The sequence below is a fragment of the Canis aureus genome, chromosome 4 (assembly GCF_053574225.1).
Source record: "Canis aureus isolate CA01 chromosome 4, VMU_Caureus_v.1.0, whole genome shotgun sequence".
NCBI lineage: Eukaryota > Metazoa > Chordata > Mammalia > Carnivora > Canidae > Canis > Canis aureus.
In genome coordinates, this window is record NC_135614.1 from 40,308,089 (window position 1) to 40,320,418 (window position 12,330).

General features: G+C 47.6%; 1 protein-coding gene across 1 annotated transcript in view; it reads right to left on the reverse strand.

The window, feature by feature from the left end:
- Positions 1-441: 441 nt before the first annotated feature.
- Positions 442-12,330, reverse strand: part of NSG2 (neuronal vesicle trafficking associated 2) — a 58,871-nt gene continuing 46,982 nt past the window's right edge. The window contains exons 4-5 of the mRNA XM_077895500.1: positions 4,835-4,945; positions 442-2,258 (exon numbers count right to left, since the gene is read on the reverse strand). Of these exons, the coding sequence (XP_077751626.1) occupies positions 2,067-2,258; positions 4,835-4,945 (303 nt within the window). The 3' untranslated portion in view covers positions 442-2,066. The remainder of the gene's footprint in view (positions 2,259-4,834; positions 4,946-12,330) is intronic.

Here is a 12,330-nt window from a genome sequence, read left to right on the forward strand (position 1 = left end):
TATTTATTTATTTATTTATTTATTTATTTATTTATTTGAGAGATAAAGACTGCAAGAGAGAACACAAGTGGGAAGGAGAGGAGAAAAACAGGCTCCCCTCTGAGCAGGGAGCCTGACACAGGGCTCAATCCTAGGACCCCAGGATCATGACCTGAGCCGAAGGGAGACGCTCTACTGATTGAGCCACCCAGGCGCCCCCTTAGTCCTTGTTTCTGACCCTCCCCACACCCCCGACCGGGAGCCCCAGGGGGTGGGGCATCGTTTCAGGCCCCACCTGCCTAAGGATGGAGGTCTCCCAACAGCCCAATTCCAGCCCTGGCCTAATGAGACCCTCTGTCCCCAGAGCCCACCCTATGCTCAGGAACCAATCCCGGCCCCCAGCATCTTCCCACCAAGCTCACTGAGCAAAAGATCAGGAAAGTTGCAAAGGAAGGTCAAGAATTTCAGACACATCTATCTTTATTTGTTTCCTGTCAGAAAAATTCAAGAATTACACCAAAAAATACTTCAGCCTCTGCTACCTACTGACAAAAATACACCACAAAATTATAAAGCGCTCAGCAGTTTTGCTAGGGACAATTTGTTATTCCGCTTCGGATGACAAATGAATTTACAGGTGACTCGAGGTGGTGGGGTGGGAGGAGGAAAGTCAGATGATAGCATTTGGCAGGATAGTTTGAGCTATGATAGTCTTATTACCCAGCTGTTGTGTATGATAATTTCGGCAACATAGCAAGCCAGGAGAAAATGTCCTTTAAACAGCCTGTCTCAGCTTTGTGGGGAAACGGTACTACATATCAAATAACCAACTTTCCCAGCCAGTTCTGGCCTGCAGGCCTGGAGCCACATCCCACAGAGTGGGCCTCCTGGGCACCTTTGCAGGAGAGCCGTGTGGGAGTACCTGGTGTGGTCCCAGGACAGCAGGAGCCCTGGTCAATGCCAGATGCTGCCCCCTAGTCAGGGGCTTCTAGAACTAGATTGGGGACTTTGGGTGCTTGGCTGACAGCTGTCAGTACAACAGGTGGGCAAAAGACCATCACGTTTTTCAGCTTCCTTTAGGAGTGATTTGGCATTGTTGCAGCTCCAATCTTAAAGTCTCCCTGGCTGTCACCTGAGGTTCCTGGTTATGGCCCTTATCACTCTTCCAATTGTTATTAGTACTTTAGGAAACAAACAAACAAGAATTTTAAAAAGTGGTGCCTGTGCTTATAGCTTGGCCACATGTGATATGCCTGTCCTGTGCCTTGCTTCGTCCTGCATCCTGTCCTCTCCTCTCTCCCTTCCTACTCCTGTTGTCTCTTAAATACAGGCAGTATCCAGGTGTAGATCTAGAAACTCAGGAGAAAGTCTGCCTGCTGCTCAGTGTTTGCTTGTACCTATACATCCCCAGGCAGCCACATGGGTCGGCCCAAGCCCCAGCTCAGATTCTCATATGAATAATTTGTGCTAACTTGGTAAAACACACCCGTGGTGGGTGCTCTTCACTTTGGGTTGTGTGTGTCCAGGCTTCACAATGCCAAAATCAGCCCTCCTCTCCAACTATGCTGGTTCTGACTTCTTGTCTTTCTCTCCTGCAGGGCAGAGGCCAACCACATAGCCCCAGCCTGCCTCACTCACATTTCCTGTACCTTCCAAACCCCCCAACTGAAGCTACAGCTTCTCATCTAAGAAGTCCAGAGTCTGTGTTCTCTACTGCCTGTCAACGTCTTCCAGGTGCAGCCAGTTTAATCCTTCTTTGTTCATTTTGTTTCTTTTCCATTTTTAAATTTTCCTAACAAGTAATAAGCAGTGGCTTTGAAAATATCTTACATGGGAACAATCAACACGAAACATGCCTTTGTACATAATCCTGACTTGGGGACGAATCAACAATACCAAAGGACAAAAAGAAATATCAATTCAGACAACTCCAGTGCACAATATTTTCGGTGAGTTCCCCACCCACCCACCCCGGCCCCACCCCCACCCCCATATCCCAGGAGTACAGTGGTGTCTTATAACTGGAGCTTGGCTTAGCCAACAGGGGGTCCCCCTGTGTGCCCCCCATTCTGGCTGGGGGTGGGCCTCTAATGGCCCTGGGTCTTGGGAGGCTTGGGCTCATGGATGACAGCAGCCGCCGACAGCCATGGCCCAATGGCCCGAGCAGTGCTCTGCTTGGCCACGCTGTAGTGGCTGATGACCGTGTAGAAGCGGCTTCTGGAGTTGGGGTCCTGGGATGAGTAGTAAGCATCCAGGGAGGCCGGGATACAACGCTTGTGCTGAGGAAGAGAAAGACATAGTCAGGGGAGCTCAACAGACTACTTCCAACCCAACCTGTACCACGGCCACCCCATCTGGGGGCCACAGCCACAAGAGGCTCTCAGCCAAAGGGCAGGTGATGTCACCTGGCCTGGGCCTGGTACTCAGCACTCTTTGCCCAACATCATCATTATCACCATATCAAAGCTGCCACCTACTCAAAATCAGAAAAAAACAATGCTAGACTGGTGGTTGCTAGAGGCTGGGGGATGGGGTGAGGGTGAAGGTCGTAAAAGTGGTTAAAAGGCACAAACTTCCAGTTATAAAATAAATAAGCCCTGTGGATGTAATAGACAATGATGACTCTAACTAATAACACTGTATTGTATATTTGAAAGTTGCTAAGAGAGTTGATCTTAAACATGCTTCTCATAAGAAAAAAGACTTTTGTAACTGTGTAGTGATGGATGTTACCTAGACTTTTTAAAAAAGATTTTATTTATTTGAGAGAGAGAAAGAGCAAGAAAGCGGGAGAGCATGAGCAGGGGTGGGGGCCATGGGGAGAAGCAGACTCCCCACTGAGCAGGGAGCTGGATGATGGGCTCAGTCTCAAGAACCTGGGATCATTACCTGAGCTGAAGGGTTGACGTTTAACCAAGTGAGCCACCAAGGAGCCCCTGATGTTACCTAGACTTACATTCAAAAATATATGCAAATATTGAATCATCATGCTGATTCTTGAAACTAACCTAATGTTATTACATCAGTTATCCCTCCATTTACAAAAAGAAAGAGAAAGAAACCTGATGCTGATACCAATCCAAGGTCCTCTGTTCACTGACTGAGGCTATAGAGGCCACTACTAACAGCCCACCAGACCTCTCAATCCACTCATTCACCCATCTCCTGGTTGCTGCTCTGGGTCATTACTCCAGCCTATGGCTGTCTATTTTATTTCTTTGATTTTATATTTGTAACTCCTCTCTCTTTTATCAAAATCTTTCATGCCCAACATTGATTGAATTTCCTATTTGCATTATCCTATAATATATATCAAATGGTCACAAAATAACACTAATACTATGCCCAAAAGTTAGATTATTGAATAAACTTTAAGATATCTCTTCAACTTTCTGTATCCTTAGAATATATTCCACTGAGGGTGTACAGTCAATACACTGTACTCATTTGGAATATTTTCTTTTGTACGTTTATGCCCCCAAATTGATATAGAGCTAAGTTTCTTGTTAAACTTGTTTTTAATTTTCAGGAATGACTTCTTCTTCTTTATTTTTTAGATCTGTCAGACATTTACAGATACCAAGGATAAATGGATACATCTTGCTCCTCTTCCCTGTCCCCTCTACTCCCTTCCCTTCCACCCATTTTCCTAGTTTTTTCATTTATCCTTCTAGAATTCCTTTCTGAAAATATAAGCAAATATCTTTCCCCTCCCCTTTTCTCACACAAAGGCAGTGCCTTTTTTTCTTCATTACTATCCTGGGGGATATTCCAGATCCAGGTCTGGAGACCTCCCTCGCCTGTTTTCATGGTTGCACAGAAATCCCTTGTGTGAGCGCGGCATCATTCATTCAACTGTTCCCTCCTGAGACTTTTGCCTTTTTGAGAATCTCAGTTTTTAACTACTAGGAATGTAGTCTGAGAAAGTCACATTGTAGACTGAAGGACATGTGTTTCCAAGGCAGAACATTCCCCATTTGACTCCTTCACTTAGGAATGTAATGTGATGATATAGAAAACTCTCTTACCCTACACATTCTTACCCTATTTCCTCATATGTAAAATGGGAGCAAGAAAACCTATTTTTCAGAATGCATGTGCAGCTCAATTGAGATAATATTTATGAAAATATCTAGGAAAGGGTGTGACTTAGATGCTCAGTAATGCTCAGTAATGGCAATTTATAAATACTTGTATCACCTGTTTTTGCTGTAGAATAGATTCTGTCTTTATTACAACTAATATTCATTGAGAGCCCATTGTCTAGTAGGTCCTCTGCTAACTTAAATTCTCTCCCTAAGGCCTCACAAAAATCCTGCAGGAAGGTATTACCAGTGCCCATTTTGCAGGTAAGAGAACTGAGGTTCAGAGGGATAAGGAGATGCCCCAAAGTCATGCAGCTGGTTGGGTTCTTCAAGGGAAGGAGATCCGAGCAGAGTTCAGTAGAAAAGGCCCAACAGAAGGACTCAGGACACCTCTAAAGCACACACTCCTACCACAGGAGCTGGGAATCAGACATCAAGCCAGGAAGAATGGTGCCAAAGCAGAGCCTTGTGAAGATGGACCCACCTATGTCAAGCAGAGGCAAGCTCTCCCTGACTCCTGACCTCCAGCCTGAAGCTGGACAACCTCCTGACTCCTGACTCTGGAGGGCACCATTTGGGAGGAGGAACTCTACTGCCTACTGGAAGGACACCAAGTCCTTTGTGAAAGTCCTTGCCTGACACATACTACATCTTAAATAGTCTGCAGGAGGTTGCCTGAATTTGGATTCCAGTGAAAAGAAGACACTGATAAACCCTTCAATTGAAGTTGGCCATCACCTGGGGCCACTCACCTGCCAGAAGCCCCTTACCTTATAGACAAATCCCTCTGGGCAGCTGTGGTCATAGGTGAAGGCTTTGTAAACCACCAGAAACACGATGCAGGCAAGGAAAGCGAGGGCCAGGCTGACAAGAATGGTGACCTGGAGGAAAACAGAGTTGAGAGTCATCCAGCCTCAGCCCTACCTGCCTTCAGCCTGGCACACAGGCAGGCTTGGAATTGTGGAGCTGGTAGGCAATGTGGTAGGTCAGAAAGAACAGGAGCAGCCTGGGGCCAGAAAAACTGGCTGTCTCACTCTGTCACTAACTTGGGGTATGACCTGGAGCAAAGCACCTGTACTCTTTAGGCCTCAGTTTCCCCCTTCTGCTACATACTTTCTGAAGCTCTCTCTTGGCCAATGTGTGATTTCCCCCCTCGTTTAGTTTTCCTGATTTTGTTTTCCTGATTTTGTTCACTTTTCCTGTTAAGTGTGTGTGTGCTCAGGTGCAAAGGCTGCGGGGGTGGGGTTGGGGTGGGGGGAAATCATTAATCTGTCACTGTAATCATCTGTCACTTCCAGAGTTTCTGCCTTCCATCACCACCTCCCTCCCTACACTACTGAATTCCAATCTCAGATGCAACTGCCTCTTTCACCTCCACTTGGACATGCAGTAGTTACCTTAGACACATTACCAAACCAATCCCCTGCTCCTCGCCATCCCACATCTGTTCCATCTACATTTTTTACCCACCTCCACCTTTACAGTCACTCAGGCCAAAAATCTTGGAGTCATCCTTGACTCTTTTTCTCATATTCTACACCCAATCTGCAGTGGATGCTATGGTTTCTGCCTTCAAATACATCCACAGCTCCCGGCCATCTTCAACCCAGCCGAGTCATCCCCACCTCTCACCTGCAGTCCCAAAGCAGCCTCTGACTAGCAGCCTTCTCAACCCCTACAATGTGGTCACATGCAGCAGCGACCCAGGAGGTTCTTTCAAAATCTAAGTCAGGGCATGTCTCTTCTCCCCTCAAAAGCACCTCATGGTCTTCAAATTGCTCACAGTGAAAGCCTGGCTCCTAACCATTATCTACAAGCAAGATTTAAAGAAAATAATACAACACTAAACAGACAAGATTTACCAGAAAGGAGTAAATGGCTAATTTCAGAGGCACCTCCAGGCTTGCACTGGCCCCTTCCCACTCCCCATGTAGAAAGTGGTAGTGTAGTCACCATGACATGGAGCACCTAGTGTAACAAGCAGGATTTTTTTCATGCTGTTTTTAAAAGCTGGTGGCTTTTTGAACAAGTTGGCCCAGAAATATGGGAGAATTACCTCTCATGGAGAGGTTTCTTCTGATTCAGAAGAAAAATAAAATCAACCTTGAGGATCCCCACCCTCTCCTTCCCATCCCAGGGCATGTTTATAAGACCAGAGGAGACAGAAGTCTATGTTGTTCTAAATGAATGGAGTTGTTTGTTGGCAGCATTATTTTTTAATTTTTATTTATTTATTCATGAGAGACAGAGAGAGAGAGAAGCAGAGACACAGGCAGAGGGAGAAGCAGGCTCCATGCGGGGAGCCCAATGTGGGACTCGATCCCAGGACCCTAGGATCACAACCTGAGCCAAAGGCAGGCACTCAACCACTGAACCACCCAGGCGTCCCTGACGGCAGCATTAAATATTGGGTGGGAGGCATTTGAAAAGGACAAGTGGAAGATGGAGATGGGAGGTGTCCCTCCAAACCCGATGGGCAGACCCTGTCTGTGAGAAGTACCCTATGCATATATGTATGAAGTTCTAGGACAATGTGCTATTATGATATAAGAAACATATATATTTGGGTCTTGTTCACAATTCCTGGCACACAGCTCCTAAAAAGCTTATAATTTCCTAAATTATAGGAGCACTAGAAGCATCTTTTGTTCTAATATTTGGGTTTTATGCCCAGTCCCTGAAATAGCCCAGATCCAAAGAGATGAAAGGAGTGTCTTTTATTATTCATAAGGAGCCCCTTGCAACCACATCTGAATTTGTTAGCGACATGACTTTTGGAAAGCCTCTAAGGATGGGGGCCATTTGTAAGGGAGCCAGCCATATGATTAGGGGGTTGGAACTTTCGACCCCACCTCTTCACCCATGGGGAGAGGAGAGATTGAGTTCAATCACTAATGGCCAATGATTTCATCAATTATGGCAATGATTTCATCAATCATGTAATGAAGCCTATACAAAAACCTTAACTGAAGGGATTTACAGAGTTTCCAGGCTGGTGAACAAGAATGCGTCCATATTCCGGGAGTGTGGCTCATTCTGTTACTCTACACAGGGACAGAAGCTCTCGTGCTTCCTTCCACACTTGGCCATGTGTATCTCCTCAGGGGGCTCTTCATTTGTATCCTTCGTAATAAATCAATAATACTAAGTAAAACGCTTTCCTGAGTTCTGTGACCTGTTCCAACAAACTATTAAAACTGAGGAGGAGGTGGTAGGAGCTCCCGGTGAAGAGCCACTTGTTCAGGAACACAGATACAGCCTGGGACTTGGAACTGGCATCTGAATCAGGCAGTCTGTTGGGACTGAGCCCTTAACTTGTGGGGTGGGCACTCACTCCAGCACCTAGTGTCAGAGTTGAGTTAAACTACAGAACATCTAGTCACTGTCCACTGAGAATTGCAGAATTACCTGGTGTGGGAAAAACCTCACACGTTTGATGTCAGAAGTGTGGTGGAAGGATGGAGAAAAAGTACTTTTTCCTTTCAGATGGTGACATGGAAAATTCACTTCTTTTTTTAAGATTTTTTATTTATTCATTTGAGAAAGAGAGAGAGAAAGCACAAACAGGGGGAGAAGCAGAGGGAGAGAGAGAAGCAGACTCCCCACTAAGCTGGGAGCCCAATATGGGGCTCCACCCCAGAACCTGGAGATCATGACCTGAGCTGAAAGCGGACACCCAACCATCTGAGCCACCCCAGTGCCCCTGCAATATTCACTTCTAAACTCTTGTCAGCACAGTGCGATGTTTGCTCTCTCCATTTGCACATTGAACTCTCAGTCTGTTGCACACTCATCAGCCTCCTGCGCAAGATTGGGGTGGTGGTGGGGTGGGATGGGGGAGTGCAGAGATCAGACTGGAATCACCCATGTAGGATGTGGAGAGAGATAAAGATGTCAGAGGAGCCTGGAACCTGAAGCAAGAGATGCCCCAAATATGCATACACCCCCCTAGGGACCTTGAAAATAGTATCTGATTAGTAGAGGGAAGGGCGCCACCACAGACCACTAGCTATGCTAAGGACTAGGAATACTTAGTCAGCAGATGTTTGGAGTATAGAAGTAAAGAATCTTAAATGCCCAGATTTCCCAATAGCCAAGGGTAGAAACAGCCCAAATGTCCATCAACTAATAAATGAATAAGTACATTGTCCATCCATATAACAGAATATTATTCATCCATAAAAAGGAATGAGGTACTGGTAGATAGTACAAATGTAAACATGGACCTTGGACCTTGCAAACATGCCAAATGAAAGACACCAGACATAAAAAGCCACATATTGTATGATTCCATTTATAGAAATATCCAGAATAGGTCAGTTTGTAGAGACAGAATGCTGATTGGTGGTTGCCAGGGGTTGGGGGTGAGGGGAAGGGGGAATGACAGCCATGGAAACAGTTTCTGTTTGGGGTGATGTTTTGGAATTAGGTAGGGGTGGTACTTGCACACTATTGTGAATGCACTAAATGGCATTGAATTTTTCACTTTAGTTAATTCATATGTGAAATTTACCTCAATTTTTAAAAAGTTCCCAGAGCCCAGGTTGATTCTTTCCATCAAAAGGGCCTTAAAGTCCTGCTGGTATGCCCTACCAGAGCCATGTATGAGACTGAGACACAGACATGCTTGTAGGCATGTCCATGGACAAAGGACAGCTGCATACCTCACCTGTGCCAAGGAGAGAATAGAGGCCTGCAGCCCCACCCTACCACCACCACCAGTTTGATTCAGGGACTGGGGCAGCCCCTGGAAAGCCCCCATCCTAATGTGACCTGAGTGAGCAGAGACCCAGTCTCTTGCCTGACCCAGCAGGGGCGTCCCCGGGTCAGCAGCGTGTTGGTGAAGAGGAGGAGACACTGAGATCTGGAGCAGGGCCCAGCACCCCTGTCCATGGGGCACATTCCCCTTAAGGGTAGGGGGGGCTCTTCCCTTCCTAACACCCCTGAGTTAAGCCCTGTTATGCCCCCACCTAGTAGGGGTAGGGTCTGATTCACCACAGTACTCCCAGAGCTCAACAGGTAACCACAGTAAATGTTTCTGGAACAAGAAAAAAGAGGGAGGGAGTCAAGGAGAGAGGGAGGGAAGGAAGATCTTGTAAGATTCAATGCTGAAATGCCAAGCTTGCAACCACTATGGTAGACTCCGATTTATTGGCTCAGGGATGGTAGGTCCAGGACATGGGCAGTCTTATGAACTCTCAGAGTATGATTATAATATACAATCAAGGACGAGGACCACCGCTCTAGTATGACTAGGTATGAGTGGTTCTCAAGCTGGCTACACTTTCTTAGAATATCCTGGGCAGAACAATGACACCAAAGTCTCTTATGGGAGAGTCCAAGCCCCAAGGTGGTCGTCATGCACAGGCAGTGCTGAGAAGAGTGTAGTACATAGACACCGGGCACGGTGCCCTATATCACTGCCAGAGACAAGCGTCTGGTACTGGAGGAGGATGCCAGGAACACAGCCCACCCAAGGGATTATGCTGAGTGAGGCTAACTCCTGCCATGTGTTTCAGAGCCCCGCAATAAGGCTGAGCAGAGACCATTTAAAGGAAAGTGGGCTTTGCCTCCCTGTCCTGAATCTTGATAACTTCTGCAGCAGGAGGTCCTAAGAGCCTGTGGAGGTCAGAAAATACAGGGCTGTGACCAAGCACAGGCCCTCCCTTGGAGCCTCACAGACCACAGGGTGAGGGAAAGGTGGACAGATGGATGTGGGCACATGCAGCACATGGGGTGGCACCATGAGTGAGGGCATCTGCAAAGGGGAGCCTGGAGGTAAGGGATCCTGGGAGGCCTCCTGGGGGAGGCAATGTTGGAAGTAACTTCAGGGAAGAATGCTACGATAGGAAAGGAAAAAGGTTCTGAGCAGAGGAGAAAAAAACATCATATGGTTTGACATGGCTGGCCAGAGGATGCAAGAGAGCAGGAGAGAGGTCTGGGGCAATGAGTAGGTGGCAAGAGGACAGAGAAGGAGGGACAAGGCTAAAACTTGGACTTTATCCCCAGGGTAACAGGGAGCCCCTGAAGGTGTTTTTTTTTTTTAAGATTTTACTTATTTATTCATGAGAGACACAGAGAGAGAGGCAGAGAGACACAGGCAGAGGGAGAAGCAGGCTCCCTAAGGGGATCCTGGTGCAGGACTCGATCCCAGGATCCCAGGATCACCACCTGAGCCAAAGGCAGATGTTCTACCACTGAGCCACCAGGTTGCCCCCCCCACCCCCACCCCTGGAAGGTTTTGAGGAGGGAAGTGAGAGGATATAAATTATGCTTTGGAAATATGTCTCTGGAGGCAACATGGAGGCAGGCTTGCAGGAGTGTGGCTAGAGGCAGAGAGGCCAGTGGGAAGGCTGATGCACTAGGGCATGCCTCAAATGCTGAAGCTGAACTTGAGGCAGGGGGAATGGAAGGGGTGCATGGTTTGAGAAGCTCCTAGGAGGTGAGCAGAGTGATGTGAGAGGGGAGGGGGGGGATGCTGACTTTGGGGACAAAGGGTGACATTTGCGCTGGTCTAGATTCTTGGAAACAGCATTGTTGGAAGAGAAGCAGGGAGTAGACCAAGGTTTCTAATTGGGTACCTGGGTGAGATACTCCCTGAGGAGGGCTCCCAATGGGGCCTCCTGTGGAACTGGCCATCCTCAGCTGGCCTCTCCCTTTCTGACAGATAATTAGTGCTTTGGTCCCTACAGTAAAACTCCCAGCACAGAGAGGGGAGCCTCGGAGAGGACCCCAGAGAGAGGCTCCTACTTCCCCACAAAGCATCTTGCAATGTGAAAGCCTGGCTGCAGATCAGTATTGACTGGATTTGTACAACCTCAGAGAGGTCCTACAGCCCTCAGCTTCACTTCCTGATGTAACAGCCTGGATCTAGAAATGGGTCCCGTGCTAAATTTGGGTTTCTTGAGAGGTGCGGTCCTCATCACTGGACATAGCTCCTTCTCCCTGACTCCAGGCCCACCCTTCACACACTCATCCATGCATCCACTCAGCACACTTTTATGAAGGGTGCACAGGAAGCCAGATGCTGCTATATAGTCCTAAATTGGGGAACTTATGGCAGAAACAGGGTCAGACTCTGAACAAGCAAAATCACAAAGAAATAATTATAAAACAAGCCCTGAGTGGGATCTGGAACAGCACATACCAGGGGTAGGGTGGTCCAAGGTGAGAGAAGGAGCCCTGCACAAGAAGTCTCTGGCCAGAGTGGTTCAGGATGAGGCACCAGTCCAAAGACCCATAAAAGGAGTAGGTGGGTCCTAGTGGATCTGGAAGGAGCAGTGTAGCTGAGACAGGGAACAAGGGGAGAGAATGCCGGGATGAGGTGCCACTGGGCTTTGAGACCTAAGTCACCTTTGTCCCGCCCAGGAGACCCACTTTCCACAACATCCATCCCATGCTTTCAGGTAACATTCTGCTCAGCCTGGCCTTTTAGGGTCAACCTGGCCTATCTCTGCCACCTCCAGCCACTTGGGCCACCACTCCCTGGCTCGCATGGTCCTCTCCAGCCATGTCCAGCCCACCGAACACTCTAGCACTTGTGCTTCTCAGCCTGGGACTCCTGCGTGTCCTTTCTCATCATGGTGGATGGCTCCTCAAGCCTTCCAATCTAGTCCTGCTATCCTTTCCTGGCCCAGCTCTGAACCAGCACCTGCTTCGGCTGCTCTGAGGGTGCTCCTTCTGTTATCATGACCTTTTCATACCTCTGAATCCTCCCTTTGCTGGAGAATGCCTTGGGCAGCAAGCATATCTCATCCTTTACTCTGTGCTCGGCACCAGGACTCCTACAGAGTGGGGCCAGTAAACATCTCCTGAACTGAAATGCTGAATCAAAGTAAGGCCACACAGTGTGTGTGTGCACACACATACACAAACACTCTTCCCCAGATATGCACAAGCAGATGGATGTGCGACCGGTCCAAACCACATTGTGTTTATCTAGGATGGAGCACTGAGATACCTGCACTTGGCCTTCTGTTCTTTTCCATCTCCTATTCTCAATCCCACCCACCACAAACCCTAATACATGTTCAAACAAGAGCATCTTACCCTTGGGGCCAGAATCTAGGCTGGGATCTGCTAAGGCCTGTCTAAGATTTCTCCTTATGTTTTTGAGCACAAGTCAGAGAGAAAACAGAGAAAGAGCTCAACACAGAGTACGCAGTTCACAACTCCAGCAAATCTGTGCCAGGACAGGAGCCATAATGACCACCCACCATGGGCTGTACATTCATACAGTGATAGTAGCAACAGTAGTAAGAATGAT